Raw genomic sequence first — 16,340 nt, forward strand, 5'->3', positions numbered from 1 at the left:
CCATAAAACTTTCACATCTGGAGTTCCTTTGCAATAAATCCTTTCTATCTAGCTTAATCTTTTTTTCTACAAATCTGAATTGAGATATGATTGTCTCCTCTCTCCTGGTCCTCCCTGTTTCTCTTTGAATAGAATAAAACCATCTCCCTGTCCTCTCCTCCTTCCACCACTTTTGCTATCATTTTCTCTTTTACAATGCTCTTCATTTTAGCTTTGCTAGCACTGATATTTAAAACCTCTTGATCTCTCTTAACAGCCTGCTTTACAATTCTATCTGCCACCTCATTGCCAATAACACCATAACATGCTGGTATCCATATGAATTTATCAATGCCATCATATTTATTCTGTAGGTTGTTTGTAAAATCTTTATTAAAATTTCTGGTCTGCCTTCTGAAGCTGGCCAATGATCAACCAGAGTCTGACTTTGACGCCTTTTTTAAGTGTCAAAGTCAGACTCGTATGTACGTATGTATACATACACACACGTGTGTGTGTGTGTGTGTGTGTGTGTGTGTGTGTGTAAATGAAAAGTAAATAATAAACAAGAATTCAAATTAATTTAAAATAATTTTTATTTACACAATAAATGTACAAGTCACTCTGAATAGTCAGCCTGTGTGAGGGTCAGGACAGAGACAAAGTAAGCTGATCTACTAACAGACCAAACAAAAAAAATCATCTCTAGGCAGTACTGCTAAAATCAAAGCCCCTCCCCCTTTTTTTCATTGTATAAAGAACATAGAAACATGTGAAACAGTCCCTGAGCTGTTCATAAATAACAAAGAGTTCTTACACACTGACACCACCTGCTCTAGGTTAAAAGGACGTCCATTACTAAACGTAAGTGATGAAAGAAACACACATTAATAAAACATATAAAGTGAGTACAGTCACGGGATAGACTCGATCACATGTGAATGACTGCACACACGCCTTTCCAATAAATTACTTTAAACGGTGATCATCGTAGGTTCTGTGACAGTCCTCGCTGAAATCAAACGGATCTATTCCATCACTGTCACGATGTGTGAACAGGCTCGTCCACTCACAGAACAACAAACACATAGTTCTGTTGCATACACAGTATACAGATACAACTTCTCTCTAAATGAACAGCATCCACACAAACCTGGGATCGTGGTAAGCACATCTCTAACACAACAGCTTTTGTTGGAGTGGGATCATAAACACACATGATGAAGAGGACTGAGGCCCTGCAGAGTAATTCCTCCATCATCAAATATTCACCTGAAGAGCAAATTATAGAAGACTGTCTTTGAGAGAAGATGATGAAAATGTAAAGAGCAACATATGGACTCATAGGTTAAAAAGTTATTTTAAGAACGAAATACATCTAAATAGCCCAACATCTACCATGGAGCTAAGTCCCACCGCCCAGAGAGACACAGGGCCGACTGCTGATTGCGTCCTCTCAGCTGTCAATCATTTCAGAAAGCTCTTGCAGCAGGTCGTCCTCTCCGATACTGGGGTCCACATCATCATCAAGGTGGTCGTCAGTAAACTCATTGATCAGCTCCTCGAAGTCATCCATGGCAGAGGTGGAGGCAGCGGCGCTCGAGGTGGAGGCAGCCCGGGATGCTGCAGTGCTGAGCCTCCTTGATCTGGGCTGAGAGGGTGTCTTCTGTACTGGGCTGAACGACAGAAAGCCTTGTTACTTCATTTCACGCAAACAGAGAAAAACTGACATGCTCTCAGAGAGGAACCTCTTCACCAAAAGCAGAGACACAAATAAATCTCAGGGAACCACTACAAAAACAACAGGTCAGACACGTACAGCTGACACCCGTGGCTCACGGGGTTGCCATGGAGCTTGCAGCAACTGGACAAAAACCCAAGATTAGGTACCAAGCTCCTACTACAACTGAAGGTGCACTGAGTACAAGAGCACTGAAAAATAGGATCATTTTTACCCAGGATGAGACAAACATCCATGAGTACATCAGGAGACGGCTACCACACCGCACGCTTAGTGAATACCTCACTGAGCAGAAACCCAAGAAAGAAGAGGAGCGAGGAGAAGAACAGTGATGGAAGGACAGGACTCTGCACGCTATGTACCACCGGCAGACAGAGGAAGTGGCTGAAAGGCAGCACAGGAACAAGCTCTGAGCACAGATCCATGGAGGCTGAGGTCTACCACACCAGGCAAGACCCCAGGCTGTGGAAAGATGCCCCTGAGACAATCCAGCACATAACAGCAGGGTGCAAGACGCTAGCAGGCAGGGCATACATGGAACGCCATAACCAAGTGGCCGGCATAGTGTACAGGAACATCTGTGCCGAGTGTGGGCTGGAAGTAGGGCTGTGCGATATGACCAAAGTCTCATATCCCGATAGCAGACATCCATCGTCCGGTAACGATATAAATCACAAACATGTAACATTTTCTGTAAAGTCTGTGAATCTCGGGCAGCTCGACCTGCGTGAAGTGTTTCCAGCTGTGCGTCGTGTAGCTGAGTCGAGTGTTTTAACGATGCATGAAACGACACATGTTTAGACACAAGTTGTAACGGCGCCGTTTTCTTTCAAAGTTTGAGTCTGAGCTTTATTTTTAGCACCTGGTGTCTTTTTTACTTCTCATCCGTAAACTCTCTGCATCTTTTATGTGATTCAGTTTATTTTGAAAAGTCTCAACAGGATCTTGAGCTTTATTGTGAAAGGTTTATGTGGAAAATAAACAAGCGGAGACACGATGCTGTTACTGTCGTTGTTGCTAACAACAACACATAAAAACAGGCACTTGTCGTCCGTAGTGTGGTTGTATTAAATCTAAGACAGAGAGACCTTTAATAAAGCCGCTACAGTGACCATCAGAACATGAAAACAGCTGGAAACAGTTTATTTTGCAACAGCACCAAACAAACGATAGCGTAAATGAAACGATGTTTTTATATCGTCATCAGATATATATCGTTACATCGAACAGCCCTAGCTGGAAGTCCTGAGGTCAACATGGGAGACGCCCCCAAGGGCGGAGAATGACCGAGCTAAGATCCTGTGGGACTTCCAGATACAGACGGACATGGTGGTGGTAGACAAACAGAGGAAGACGGCCGTAGGGATGGATGCAGCGAATGACAGCAACATGAGAAGCTGGAGAAGTACCAAGGGCTCAGAGAAGAGCTGGAGCAGGTGTGGAGGGTGAAGGTGACGGTGGTCCCAGCAGCAACCATAAAGCTCAAACAAGCTCAGACTGGTTTCCCAAACCTGATAGTAAGTGTACTGTAGTCAAACGGCGTCCATAGTTACTAGATCCCAATCCAACATAGCACATTTGATGTGCAGTCAACAATGCAAAGCACCACATCAGTGTGGACCAACATCTCTGAGGAATGTTTCCAGCACTGTGTTCGGTCTCTACCACAGTAATGACTGTGTTTGTAATGAAGTGCATACCGAACATAAATACTTATTTTCTGCTGTCACTTGCTACTTTTATTGTTCTTTCCCCAAAGCCAGACTGAATGGAACCAATGAGCACTGAGCTGGGGGCAGCAGCACACTAACGCTGATCTGTTTTTCTGTCTGGACTCTCGTTTACCTTTGGGGCACCGTGCAGGACTCTCTGGTGGTCGCACCACTGATGGGCAGACTGCTCTCTGGGCCTAGACTCTGTGTGAAGACAGGGACGGTCTGAAGCTCCTCTCCTGTTGGGCTAGAGCTGGAGGCAGACTCCAGCTGGGTGAAGTGACTCCATGCAGCATCCACGCCGGTGGATGGGAGAGTCTGACGAGGCAAAACAAATTCACAGCACACGAGTAATTAGTCCCTCCTCCTTCATCTGCATTCGTCTGTACAGGATTATCACAATAGAAATTAAACATGAAGTGCATCACACTGGACACATGCACCCTTACATGTCTGTCACTGGTTCGTGGCTCCTCTTTCGGTGCAGAGGGGCTGTTTAGAGGTTTAACAGCAACTACAGCAGACTGTTGTGCTCCCCGCCTCCTCTGGCCAGGCTTAACCAGCACTGCAGGCTTCATCACAGACGGTTTCACATTCAGTTTCGGTCTCTCTGTAAGTACAAAGTAATGCTTTAGTCTGCAGAGACTTTCCTGCCTCACACCATAGTTTGGTCACTCTGGTTAGACGTCACATGCTTTTGTTTCTTTTCACACTCCAAGAACTATCAGAGCGAACCCCAGTGTGTCGCTACAAACTACAAGCACTGGGAAACTGTTTGGCTCAAACTAAGCATGCACCTCCTGGTTGGGTCCGTTTAAGGTCAGCTTACAGTGCAGGGACAGGACTTTTTGACCCCCTGCTAAATTTGCATGTTTGCTCACTTACAAAGAAATGAACAGCTTCTAATTTGTGTTTAATCCTTGTTGGCAGGTACAACTCTAAGACATTTCTTTTAGGTGGTCACCGCGTTTAAGAAATTCTCAGGAGGGGTTTTTCTTGCTCGGCCACTCGAAGTTTCAGTTCCTCCCACAGATAAAGGACCAAACACTGGCTGATCGTAGGTGTTCTGGCAGAGGGAAGCAGGCTGCTGTCCAAGATGTTACCATGCACGGCCCACTCCATGCAGTGGAGTCACACTGCTCCCTGGCAGACCTCCACAGAACGGAGCTGCTCCTTCAAACACCGCGAGTCAAACTGATGACAGAGGACTTGCTGTTGGTGTGACCACGAGCCTGCTCTGCATGGTGTACACGTTACGGACTGATTCTTACACAGCGCTTCTCTACTCTCCTGGAGTACTCAGGGGGACTTTGTGGGTGTGAGTTAATCCATTATGGTACAGTTTAACTACACCATACCAATGTATAGCTTGTATGTAATGCGTTTTCTTTTCTGGATTCCTGGTTGATATTCTGCCCCTCTCCATTAAAACGATCCCTGCTCCAGGCTGCAAGCCAAGTATCCTTGGGCAAGATGCTCACCCCATGGTGCTCACCCCATGGTGCTCACCCCATGGTGCTCACCCCATGGTGCTCACCCCATGGTGCTCTCTGATGCATCCACCGGAGTGTGAATGTGTGAGAGGAAGCACCTGTGCATAGATCAAGTGCTTTGAGTGCACTTGGCTTAGAAAGATGAGTGACAGCACGAGTGATACAGTACCTTTGGTATCTGCAGTGTGCTCTGGGGACTCCCGATTCGTGTCCATCGCTTCCTCGGCAGTAGAGGCTCCTGTCACACGAGGCTGCTCCAGTGGTGACAGTGCAGAGGACACCTGCGTCTTCTTGTCTGGAGCGACCCTGGAGCTGGACTTTGTCCCAGCCTGCTGTGGTGAAGAGCTCTGCACAGAAACAACAGCAGCTGTTGTTTCAGGAGCGGCCACACCGTTTCCAGGCGGTGCAGCCGTTGACCTGAGAGTAATCAGCTTGTGAGCAGGAACTCTTTCGGTGGAACCGGCACATGGAGTTTTGGAGGAAGGCGAGGAGGAGGAGCGCGGTGATGAAGGAGCCTTCCTTTTGACGGTACTGCTGGCATTCTGATTGTGAGAAGGCTCCGTTTCAGGTTCTCCCACTTTGCCTTGTTCCAACATTTCCTGCTTTCGAAGGCGTTTCTCCCGCATGATCTCCTCAAAGGTCTTCACCTTGATATTGTTACTGGTCTACAAAGAGAGAAAATTAGCACTGCCAACAGCCCGATGACAAAGAAACCAACACTGAAGAAAAACAGAAAGCAGACAGTACCTGGGGTTCAGGAGATGCACTTCTGTGTGGCTTCTTCTCTGCGGCGATGCTGCTAGCTAAGTTCAACATAAGGTTCATGTTAGTGTTTCAAAACCATGTTAGGAGAAAACAAAACAATCCAGCAACACTTTCCTATATGGTCTACAATCTCTGTGTAAACAATCTATGAGCCTCGTCCAATCAGACGTCTGTAACTGAAAACAGGCATTGTGAAGAGGAAACCAGCTGCAGTCTCAGATGGGCGCGACAGCAAAGGTAGGTCTGATTTATGATGTTATGTTTATCAGTTGTGGACACGTGTGTGGTCTTCTGTGGCTGGTTCAGTGAACTTTGGTGGGGATGTGACGAAACCTGCAGACCCTTTGGACTCTGTGAGATCTATCGGCTTTTAGAGAACGTGTGGTTTGCTTGGGCACACGATGTGATGGCTCGGTCGTGTGTGTTGTGTGAGAAAATGATACTTCGTTTGCAGCATGTGGCGCTATGCGTCAGGGGCACGCGTAAGCATAAAAACGCCGTTATGGAGCGGCTTAATCTCGCCTCATTTCCAGCCATTTTACAGCAAAGGAGTCGCGCACAATAGAAGGAATGAACAATGGAACATGTATTCACCCACCCAGGGGAATTATGGCCTTTGTCACGGCCTGTGTTACACAGTCTTACCAACAGTTCATATAAATGTCCCCCCAAGTGTTGCCGACCAGTCAAAACCAAAGGCCATCAGAAAGACAGTGTAACAGATGTGCATGCACTTCCTGTAATAGCACAGATGTAATATGCAAAAAAGCAGCCTTACTTTGGGGGGCCAGCTTCTTAATGCGCAGCAGGCGGGGCTTCTTGGCACCGCTCTCCTCAGCGTTAGACCTCTTCCTGTTTTCAGCGTCCACTGCCTGCTCGAGCTGACTCCTTGCTGCCTTCTCCATGCGGATTTCTTCCAGGGTCTTTACTCTAATCCGGCCCGCGTTTGCGACCTCAGGCCCAGCTGTGTGGGCCTCCTCCTGGCTCTTGCCCTGATCTCGCTCTGCTGTGTGATTGACCTCAGGGCGGGGCTTCTGTTCCAGCTCCTCCTCTTGTCTTTTCTTCTTGTCGTGAAGAATCTCAGAAAATGTTTTGACATTGCAGAGGGAGGCGTCGTTCATGGCGATGGCTCGCTTTGTTCCACTGCTGGCTTTGCTCTCGGTGGCTTCTGTGGCTCTGGTGCTTTTCTGGTTGTCGCGCTGGGACCTGACCGCCTTCTCCTGTTTGATCTGCTCCAGAGTCTTTATGTGGATAAGCTCAGGAACCTTCTGTGACACCGCACTGCTCTCAGCTGCAACCATGACAACACGTTCTAGCGCATGGCTGTGATTTATATTATTCCACAATCGATGTGAGTGTAGCTCATATCAGCCTGCTTACCTGGTTGACTGGCTGCAACGGGATCACAAAGCAATCCAAGTCTTTCCTTTACAGGTTTGAGAGCTGAAGAAACAGAAGACAGGCGAGGCTTCAGTGTGAATGGCAGCATAACGAGTCAGAGGCCACAGCTGCAGCTCTTACAGCACTGACCTTTGTGAGGGGGCAGAAATGGTTGGTCCACATCCACCACCCTACCCAAACGCTTAGCCAGACTCCTTTTCAGGGGGACATCTTCTGCACTTCTTAGATCTATGTCAAGGACAAGCAATGAGCTTTTAATCTCTACATTATTACTCACAATAGTATCTGACAACTGCAGCAAGAGAGCAAGTTTACCAGTGCTGTTAATCTTTCTCCCAAGTCTTTTAGTCACACTAACTCTGGCTCCCCCAGGCTCTACAAACACCAGAGAGATGAGAGTTAAAACACAGAACAGTTCAAGTTTAAAGTAGATCTGCCTCAGCAGCAGCAAACAGGAGCGCCACCAACGTTACACAGAAGACTGGGAAAACACAGCTGTTACACTTTTTACCATCTCGTGAGTCAAATACATCTGGTCGAAATAACGTCTGGATGTTTTCTTTCTCCACACTGGTGGATGTTTCGGTAGTCTGGAGGGGGTAACCGGCCCTCTTCATGCTGGCCTTAAGGGCTTTCCTTAGCCGGATCTCCTCCAACGTGCTCACTCCAAAGTTCAGGGAATCGTCTGTGAAGACAAAAGGTTTTAGGAGATGTGGGAGGCTAAGATGCTTAACTCACAAACCCAGATACGATGTCAGGTGTGAGCTTGTGTCTCTCTGCTGCTGCACCTGATTTGGGCAGCTTTCTAGGCGAAGGGCCACCCTTTCCCTCCTCTCCCTCTTCTGAGAACTGGTCTGAAAGACATCCGTGATGAGAATCAAAAAAACATTAACTTCATTGCAGAAATACATGTTTTCTAAAGTCAGGTTCAGCTCACCGTCCTCATCCTCATCATCGTCTGCTGGATTAATCACGACTGGTGGATGGGTGGGGCTCGGCACCGGCTCCTGCGTATCAGTCTTGACACTTCTGAGCTGAGGGTTCACTGTGGCTGCCGGGACAGTCTGTTCCTCGTGGTGCTGTTCCTCCTCCTTCCTTGCGTCTGGGACGGTAACAGCCATGGTCATTAGTAGGGCTGGGCCATATCATACACGCTACGAGAACACGCATGTGCAGTGCCTTTGTTTTCATACGCACATGGCAGTAAAAGCATGGCGGCGACAGAGAATGAGAAGGGCGAAAGCGGATCGTTGAGTGAAACGGATGAACCAGAACTGGTTTGTAAAAACGCTGCAACTTCAGTAGGGCTGCTACGAGTAGTCGACTATCAAAATCATCACGACTGATTTAATAGTCGACGCGTCGTTTGAAGCTTTGTAAGATCACAAACGACGCAGGAATCAGTAGCAGGATTTAAGAGTGTAATAACGGACTGAAACAGAAGATGGCAGCACTGCATGTACAAGGATGCCAGCTGCCGTTAAACCCCGAAGAAGAAGAAGCTGTGTCCCAGAATTCATAGCGTGAGCTGTGTCCCAAAACGTCGGCTGCATCCTCCTGAGGACCCGGCCTTTGCGGTCTACGTGGGCCGGGTCCTTCAAAGACCGAGAAGGCCGGAAGTGCGAGGCTGTGAAATGTGACGGTCCAGCCTTCAGATTAGCGTCGCCGCTGTCTCGGAGGAGTTTAATAAACTCGCCGTCTGCTCCTTGCTGTCTAAAATCTAACCGGACACTGGAGTAAACTCTCGACTGTCTCACACACTGTTTAATCAGTTTTCTGTTTGACGTTTAGTCAGCTGTGTGAAAACCAAGGAGGAACCCACCCGAGGTATTAATAAAGTTTTATTTTATCTAATAATCTAATAACTTTGATCTCAGCCAAACGATTGACTCAGGAACAAATAAAACAGAGAAAAAAGGCAAACAATTACATTTTTAAGTTATCCGAGTGACTTATATCATGTTTAACCTGAGTAGTGAAAGAGCGGGGTCTGAAAACGACGAAGCCGGGAGTCCGCTGTTCTCGCCGGCTGTGTGACCATTGAACCCCCTGCTCGCTATCGAGCTGGTGGGTAGCAGACGTCTCCGAAAACGTCGAAGCAGTTTTGCAAATATGCGATATCTTGATAAACCGAGCAGATATTTGATGTTTACACAGCTACTTTCTCGCCTGAAAATATGTTAAAAGTTTATTTTGTGACCCAGAAAGATTAGTATGAGTCATTTTAAAACTTAGTAGCGGCCGCCATTGTTGGCAGCTGAAATTTGGCTGGGCCACGCTATGAATTCTGGGATATGGTGGGCCACGAAGGGGACACCCGACCCATCCTTCAAATTCGGGGAAATGAAGGACGCATTTGTCGGCTGCATTCAGAGGAGTCGACGAATTGGGACAGCCTCGTCGTCTGGCTGTGACGTAATCGGCCTTCAAATGCGGCCTCAGGAGGATGCAGCCGACGTTTGGGACACAGCTGCGGCCCTGCTCAGCTGTCAACAATGGCGGCAGCTAGTTAGTTTTAATGTTACTCTTATTATTCTTTCTGGATCACAAAATAAACGTTTAACATATTTTCAGGCGAGAATGTAGCTGTGTAAACCTCAAATATCTGCTCAGTTTATCAGGACACCACATATTTTCAAAAGCGCTCCGACGTTTTCGGAGACGTCTGTTACCCACTAGCTCGATAGCTAGCCGGGGGCTAGGCTAACTAGAGCCGTGAGAACACCGGACTCCCGGCAGATCGTTTTCAAACCCCCCGCCGTCTTTCACTACTCAGGTTAAACATGATATATGAGTCACTTAGATAACTTGACAATGTTGTTGTTTGTTATTGTTTTTCAGTATTTTATTTGTTCCTGAGTAAATCGGTTTGGCTGAGATTAAAGTTTTTACACTGAATAAACGTCAAACAGACAGCTGATTATCAGAAGTGTGAGATGCTCCAGAATCTACTCCGGTGTCCTGTTATATTTTAGATAGCAAGGAGTTTATTAAACTTCACTGAAACAATCTGCAGATTTCATTAAAAGTTAAACTGTCATCTTGTCTTTATTTTTAGTTAGCACCTTAAACACTTAAAGCTGTAAGCTAATGATAGTTATATGAGAGCAGATGCTGCTGGTGCAATAAGCTGTACCTGTACGTCCAAAGGATGATGATCTGATTAGTCGACTATCACAATGATCGTTTGTGGCAGCCCTAAACTTCAGTGGTGTGGAACTGGTTTAGCTTTCGTCTGTCAGATACACAACAAAGCACTATTTTTGGTAGCGCATGCTAGCGGGCCGTCGTTATTACCGTGTTGTTTGGAAAATACGGCACACTTAAAATCATCCTTTGATTTGTCTGAAAGTCGACAGAGCCCCTTATAATCCCGTGTGCCTTATGTATGAACTCTGGTTGTGTTTATGACCTGGAAACGATTTTATGTGCACGGCGCTCGAAAATCTGTCAAATGTTTCAGTGCGACTTTGCTAAGCTACGAAGCCGCACCGCTTGATGGATTGTCGGAGCGTTATGGCTATCGTAGGCGGAGCCTCGCGGAGTGATACGTGCTGTGCTTCAACACCATGTTACCGTGTTGTGTGTGTATGACCTCTCTTTAAGTTTGTGGATGTTATACATGGTTATGCTGAGGATGTGTCGGCCAGTTTCCACTGGAAATGCCTTTTGGTTAAACTGTCAGCGAGGAGTTTGCGTTTGCACTGTTACATGTTTATATTTTTACTTAAAAAAAAAAACAGCTGCTTGTTTAAGTGGAAATACATTGATGGGTTTTTGCACTAACAAAGTTGTGGAGTTGTAAAGCATTTTGTCTCGTGTCAGTTATATCGTTATGGCACATTTTCAAATGTATATGGTGATAAATACTTTGGGCCAGCATCTTGCTGTAGTGGATGTAAAATGTGTGTGTTTGAACTCACTTTTATCAGGCTGGACAAAGACGCCTTCTATGTAGCGAGGCTTTTCATGGTAGAAGGCACAGTGTGGCTTCTGGCAGCCTGCCGGCTGCTTCTCCCAGTAACACGAGATCTCCTTTCGATTTTTCTGTTTTGATGAAGAACATTAACATGTAAACATTCTGTGGTGTCCATCTGTCGTGAAACAACATGCATGAGGAGAAACGCTCCTCACTCTCAGAGGAGGCTCAGAGCCTCCCTCTTGTCATGAATGGCTCCTCCTAATGACACCACTCTGGACTATGTAGCTAAGATCTGAATGAGAGGGAACGTGCCACCGTTTTAACCAGCCTAGTGTTTCTGAACAGCACTTCAAATCTGACAGAAGGAGTCAGGAGTGGAGATCCTGGTTTACAGGGAGGCTTTTTTACTCTTCATTAATGGCCATTCAAGACACACACAGCCTTGACTGGGCAAAGCCTGAAGGAGAGGACTTCAGCTTTCCTCCATTTACATTTTGCTTACCGTTATTTTCATGTGGCGAAACTTGCAGACAGCACGAAAGCAGCGTCCTTCCTGCCAGAGGCTGCAGGTGGTCTCGTTGCCCATAGCTGCCTCGCAGTGTCTGAACGGACAACTGTCTCCCTGCACAGACAAACAGTAAGCTTGGACTCTTCTTTCTGGTCACCAACACTTTCTAGCCCAATGTGTGCATGTAGCAGGCTTGTTTACTTTGCTGCAGGTAGAATAGTAAAAGAAGTAGCAGTCGTCTCCATGGCTGGTCATAGTAAAGCTGTAGTACAGGAACGACCTCTAAACCCAGCAGCTGGATCTCTTATGGGCCGACAGGAACCTCCCTGACAACACAGAGCAAACCAGACATCACATCTCAAACCAAGCCAGCACCTCTGGTACACTCTGGATGCTTTTCAAGGGAATAGGGCTGTTTGATAGAACGACATCTATCGTTTCATTTACGCTATCGTTTGTTTGGTGCTGTTGCAAAATAAACTGTTTCCAGCTGTTTTCATGTTCTGATGGTCACTGTAGCGGCTTTATTAAAGGTCTCTCTGTCTTAGATTTAATACAACCACACTACGGACGACAAGCGCCTGTTTTTATGTGTTGTTGTTAGCAACAACGACAGTAACAGCATCGTGTCTCCGCTTGTTTATGTTCCACATAAACCTTTCACAATAAAGCTCAAGATCCTGTTGAGACTTTTCAAAATAAACTGAATCACATAAAAGATGCAGAGAGTTTACGGATGAGAAGTAAAAAAGACGCCAGGTGCTAAAAATAAAGCTCAGACTCAAACTTTGAAAGAAAACGGCGCCGTTACAACTTGTGTCTAAACATGTGTCGTTTCATGCATCGTTAAAACACTCGACTCAGCTACACGACGCACAGCTGGAAACACTTCACGCAGGTCGAGCTGCCCGAGATTCACAGCCTTTACAGAAAATGTTACATGTTTGTGATTTATATCGTTACCGGACGATGGATGTCTGATATCGGGATATGAGACTTTGGTCATATCGCACAGCCCTACAAGGGAATATTTAAACACTCAGTGTCAGTGTGTACCAGGAACCACACAGGGATGCTGCGTCGCCCAAATGTCTACAAATGCTTTGGTTTTTGTAAACAAACAAAACAAAAACAGACATTACTTGGATACTTTGTTCAGCACAGAGCTGTGTATGAGCCAATGTGTGAGCGTTTCAGGAGCAGCTGTGGATGAAAAGGCTCCACACACTGATACACAACAGCAGCAGTGATGACAATGGCATAGTTTAATGTGGAAGCGCACACACTGTGAGGACCAAACAGCAGCGCTGGTCCTGCATCAATAGTAGTGAAACTCTCTGACCTGAGGGTCGTTAGGCTGGACAATCAATTACTATTCAATTAATTCTACACCATCATACCGTCCTGTTCTCAGCAGCTCAAAAACGTTGCATCAAAGCGCAGGGCGAACCTCAGAATACTGATATGCTGGCATTTCTTCACCGCAGCCAGCACTGTAATTGTATCCGAATACTCGATTGAATAATCGATTACTAAAACAATCGACAGCTGCAGCAGTAGTCTGAGTACAGCCAGAGCTACAAAATGACCTCCAGCAGGCCGCTGATGTGAAGGTCTCTGATCAAACAATCAGAAACGGACTGAGGAGGGTGGCCTGAGGCTTGTGGTTTGCCATGACCTCCAGGTCCACCACTGGTGCCCTACGCTGCTGCAGTGGGTCCTGGGATCCTCCTGGTGCACGACAATAACCACAATATGTCCCCGTGTATGTATTCAACACATATGTAAGACTGCTTTCTTCCATTTGTGCAACATCTCTAAAGTTAGAAATATCCTGTCTCAGAGTGACGCTGAAAAACTAGTTCATGCATTTATTACTTCCAGGCTGGACGACTGTAACTCATTATTATCAGGAAGTCCTAAAAACTCCCTGAAAAGCCTTCAGCTAATCCAAAATGCTGCAGCAAGAGTCCTGACAGGGACTAGAAAGAGAGAGCAGATTTCTCCTGTTTTGGCTTCCTGTTAAATCCAGAATTCAAAATAGTTCGGGCTGGACCAGGTGACCCTGGATCCTCCCCTAGTTGTGCTGCTGGGTGCTCCCCATGACACGATGACTGTTTCTTCTTCACTCAATTTTTAATTCAGTTCGTTTCATTTATAAAGCACCAACCCCCGACGTGCACCCAGCACCTCCACAGAGGGTCGTTGTCAGCCCCTCCCTCAGCCTGGTTCTGCTGGAGGTTTCTTCCTGTTTAAAGGACGTTTGTCCTTCCCACTTCTGCCAAAGCGCTCATATGATTGTATTCTTTACTTTACAATAGAAAGTGCCTTGAGGTGACTGTTGTAGTGATTTGGCGCTTTGTACAAAAAAAATGAATTAAATTAAGCACTGCTAAGGTCACCGAGGACCACCACCAAGTTTAGCAGCACTAAAAACCCAAATAAAGATACTTAGGGTCAAAGATATTTGACCAGTTTGTAAAAGTTCTGAATCTGTACATCACCAACTAGATTCCAAGTCAAACAACAAGAAAACTTAAACAACTTGACGAATTTGTAGAAAAGGCAACAATAGTGCAGTGAGAGTAATCTGTAAAGCTGACCTGTACTCGTGGGAGATGCACTGCTGCTCATTTACCTGAGGTAGTAGAGAAGTGGTCTGCCTCCTGAGAGCACAGCTGGTACGGAGTCTCCACAGTAGTAAGGAAATCCTGAAGGAACACTTGATCCATGAGATAAGAGGAAAAGTGGGGTGGGTCTCCCAAAGACATTAGTCTTCCTACGACTTCCCATTTCTGAGACATCCTGATCTCTGCCAAACCACTAAACAATACTGATGCTGATGCAATCAAGTCCTTTGGGCATTGCTTGTAAACCATCATTGATACTATTTGGTGGCTACTGAAATAAATAAGTAGGGGGACATAAACAGCATGAACAAGAAAAAATAGAAGAAACTCTAAGCGATGTGGGAAAAAAGTTGAGAAAGGTGGCGTGGTTGGCGGGAAAATCCTCAGCTTCTTCTTGGGCTTGTTGGCATTTACACATTTTGTGACATTTGAATGCTGGAGGTTGGGAGGAAAACCGTGCAGGACTTTCATGTCTTGGTTACCAAATGCTGGAGAAAAAAAAATTCTTCTGCCAATCAACTGGGGGCAAATTATCCGGATCCAGGGATCCCCAAAGAGGGCCAAGAGGACGGGTTTAAACCTACAAATACATCAGAAACACTCCCCGGGGAACTGAAAGGTGGTTATTGAAAGACAAACAGGACAAACACTCCACACAGCAACATGAAACAAGTGTGCTCGGACACACGCACATACTTTTACACTTCAAGTGTCTCATGCAGGAAAATCTACAAGTGTCGTTTTTGGGAGGCTTCACTCTACACACGCAAGCCTCAGCCTGCCAGTGACAACCGGCCTTAATTATCATCGTCATCTTAATTAGGACACAAACAGCAATTAAACCGAAACACTCAGATAACAATAACGAATCTCAAACTCGAGGAAAAGATCAATTTAAAGACCAAGACAGCCAAGAAAACATTCACATACTTACTGTTGAATTACAAAAAGTGTCTCAAAGCTAATGAACTACGTGACTCCCAGTCGGAAAATGCCTTGCCTTTATAGCTAACCTGGCTAACTAGTGTCTAGTTTAAAAATGTGAACTCTTAAATTATTATGATTAATAGATGAGCACTTTTTAGCTCGTGTACATAACAGAGGCCTACCGAAACCTTGGACGGTTAGCGACCTTATCGTTAGCTAAGCGTTCACACGGCCGTTTATTACCGTGGTATTCACGTCCGTGTTGTAACGTTTCAATGTAACTGCATACATATGATGTAAACAGTGTATGTAGTGTTCAATTACCAGTTTAAAATTTAAAAAGATATTTGAAAACTTGTAGAATATAGCAAGAAAAACCCGAACCCGCTCGAAGAAAACCAGAACTGCTCTCTGACTCAAGCAAAATGGCGACGGTGGAATACAAATACGAGGAGGGGGGCTGCGTGCTGTGTTCAAGTCGCAAGGAAAGATCGGACATTCGAAAATTACATTTCATTGTGCAGAATTCGCATTACCGTAAGCTCCCTCCAACATCAGAAACGCTAACTAATAATCACACTGAAAGAAAAATGAGACATCGCTTTCTGATTTCAAACATGTGCTTTTTATTTTATTTATTTAAAAGTAAAAACCGGACAGTAGGGTCCGTGCTAGTGATGGTAAATTCTGTTATTTTTACTGAATCGAGTTTGAATGAGTCACTCACCGAAGTGAATCGTGTTTGAGTCATATGAGTCACAGAGTCAGTTGCCCAGAGAGTGCAAAAAATATACATTTTTACTCAAACTTAATTTGTTTCTCTTTTCATGTAAATCCTACTGCTAAGATGAGTGATTGAAAAAGAAAAACAACTAGTTTTATAGAGCAAAAAAAAGATTTCTAATGGGAACATTTATTTTTATTTTTATTTTATTAGTATTTTCCTCATATGTGTCAAATATATATTTTCTCATCTAAATGTCCACTGAGCTGTGAGCCAGGGGGCGGTAATGCGCCTTAACATTGGTTGCCAACCAAGAAGAAGAAGAAGAAGCTGTGAGCCAGGAGGGAGGGGGTGAGTAACTTAAATGTGCTGCTAGCATGTTAGCAGAGCGATGCTACTGTGAACTGAGGAGCTGTTGTCTTGATGTGAGCTTCTACTCAGGGTTTGTTCTTCATGTTCAGAGCAGAAATGTTTTTGTTAAGAAACTGTCTGTTGTTTTTTTCCACACAATTTTAATTTTAAGCTAGATATATTTCTA

The 16,340-nt window shown here is 45.4% G+C and overlaps 2 protein-coding genes across 10 annotated transcripts in view; one reads left to right on the plus strand and one right to left on the minus strand.

The window, feature by feature from the left end:
* Positions 1-557: 557 nt before the first annotated feature.
* On the minus strand, positions 558-15,516 carry zc3h11a (zinc finger CCCH-type containing 11A). Of its 3 annotated transcripts, none has more exons than XM_012924749.3 (17): positions 15,403-15,516; positions 14,160-14,232; positions 11,723-11,847; positions 11,516-11,635; positions 11,015-11,138; positions 8,029-8,193; positions 7,880-7,945; positions 7,603-7,776; positions 7,407-7,466; positions 7,221-7,319; positions 7,071-7,133; positions 6,469-6,981; positions 5,673-5,728; positions 5,095-5,590; positions 3,882-4,042; positions 3,566-3,750; positions 558-1,655 (listed from the first exon to the last, which is right to left on the minus strand). In XM_012924749.3, exons 3-17 carry the CDS (start codon positions 11,774-11,776, stop codon positions 1,436-1,438), a joined length of 2,556 nt encoding a protein of 851 aa, XP_012780203.1. In that variant the 5' UTR covers positions 11,777-11,847; positions 14,160-14,232; positions 15,403-15,516; the 3' UTR covers positions 558-1,435. The 3 variants fall into 3 exon arrangements, with proteins under 3 accessions (XP_012780203.1, XP_012780202.1, XP_004571494.1); XM_012924748.3 differs by having other exon boundaries at positions 15,086-15,512; XM_004571437.3 differs by having other exon boundaries at positions 14,160-15,512.
* Positions 15,517-16,133: 617 nt separating this feature from the next.
* sypl2a (synaptophysin-like 2a) overlaps positions 16,134-16,340 on the plus strand; it is a 46,003-nt gene continuing 45,796 nt past the window's right edge. For 3 of the 7 annotated variants that reach the window (XR_013098537.1, XR_013098536.1, XM_004571434.4), the window contains exon 1: positions 16,143-16,227. Coding sequence is in view for 2 of the 7 variants with exons in the window: in XM_004571434.4 (XP_004571491.2) it covers positions 16,180-16,227 (48 nt within the window). In the remaining 5 variants the exon portion in view is untranslated. Of the gene's footprint in view, positions 16,245-16,340 lie in introns of all 7 variants that reach the window. The other 4 variants (XM_076883625.1, XM_076883626.1, XM_076883624.1 and 1 more) reach the window with 4 other exon arrangements.

The sequence above is a fragment of the Maylandia zebra genome, linkage group LG5, assembly GCF_041146795.1.
Source record: "Maylandia zebra isolate NMK-2024a linkage group LG5, Mzebra_GT3a, whole genome shotgun sequence".
In the NCBI taxonomy this organism is placed as follows: domain Eukaryota; kingdom Metazoa; phylum Chordata; class Actinopteri; order Cichliformes; family Cichlidae; genus Maylandia; species Maylandia zebra.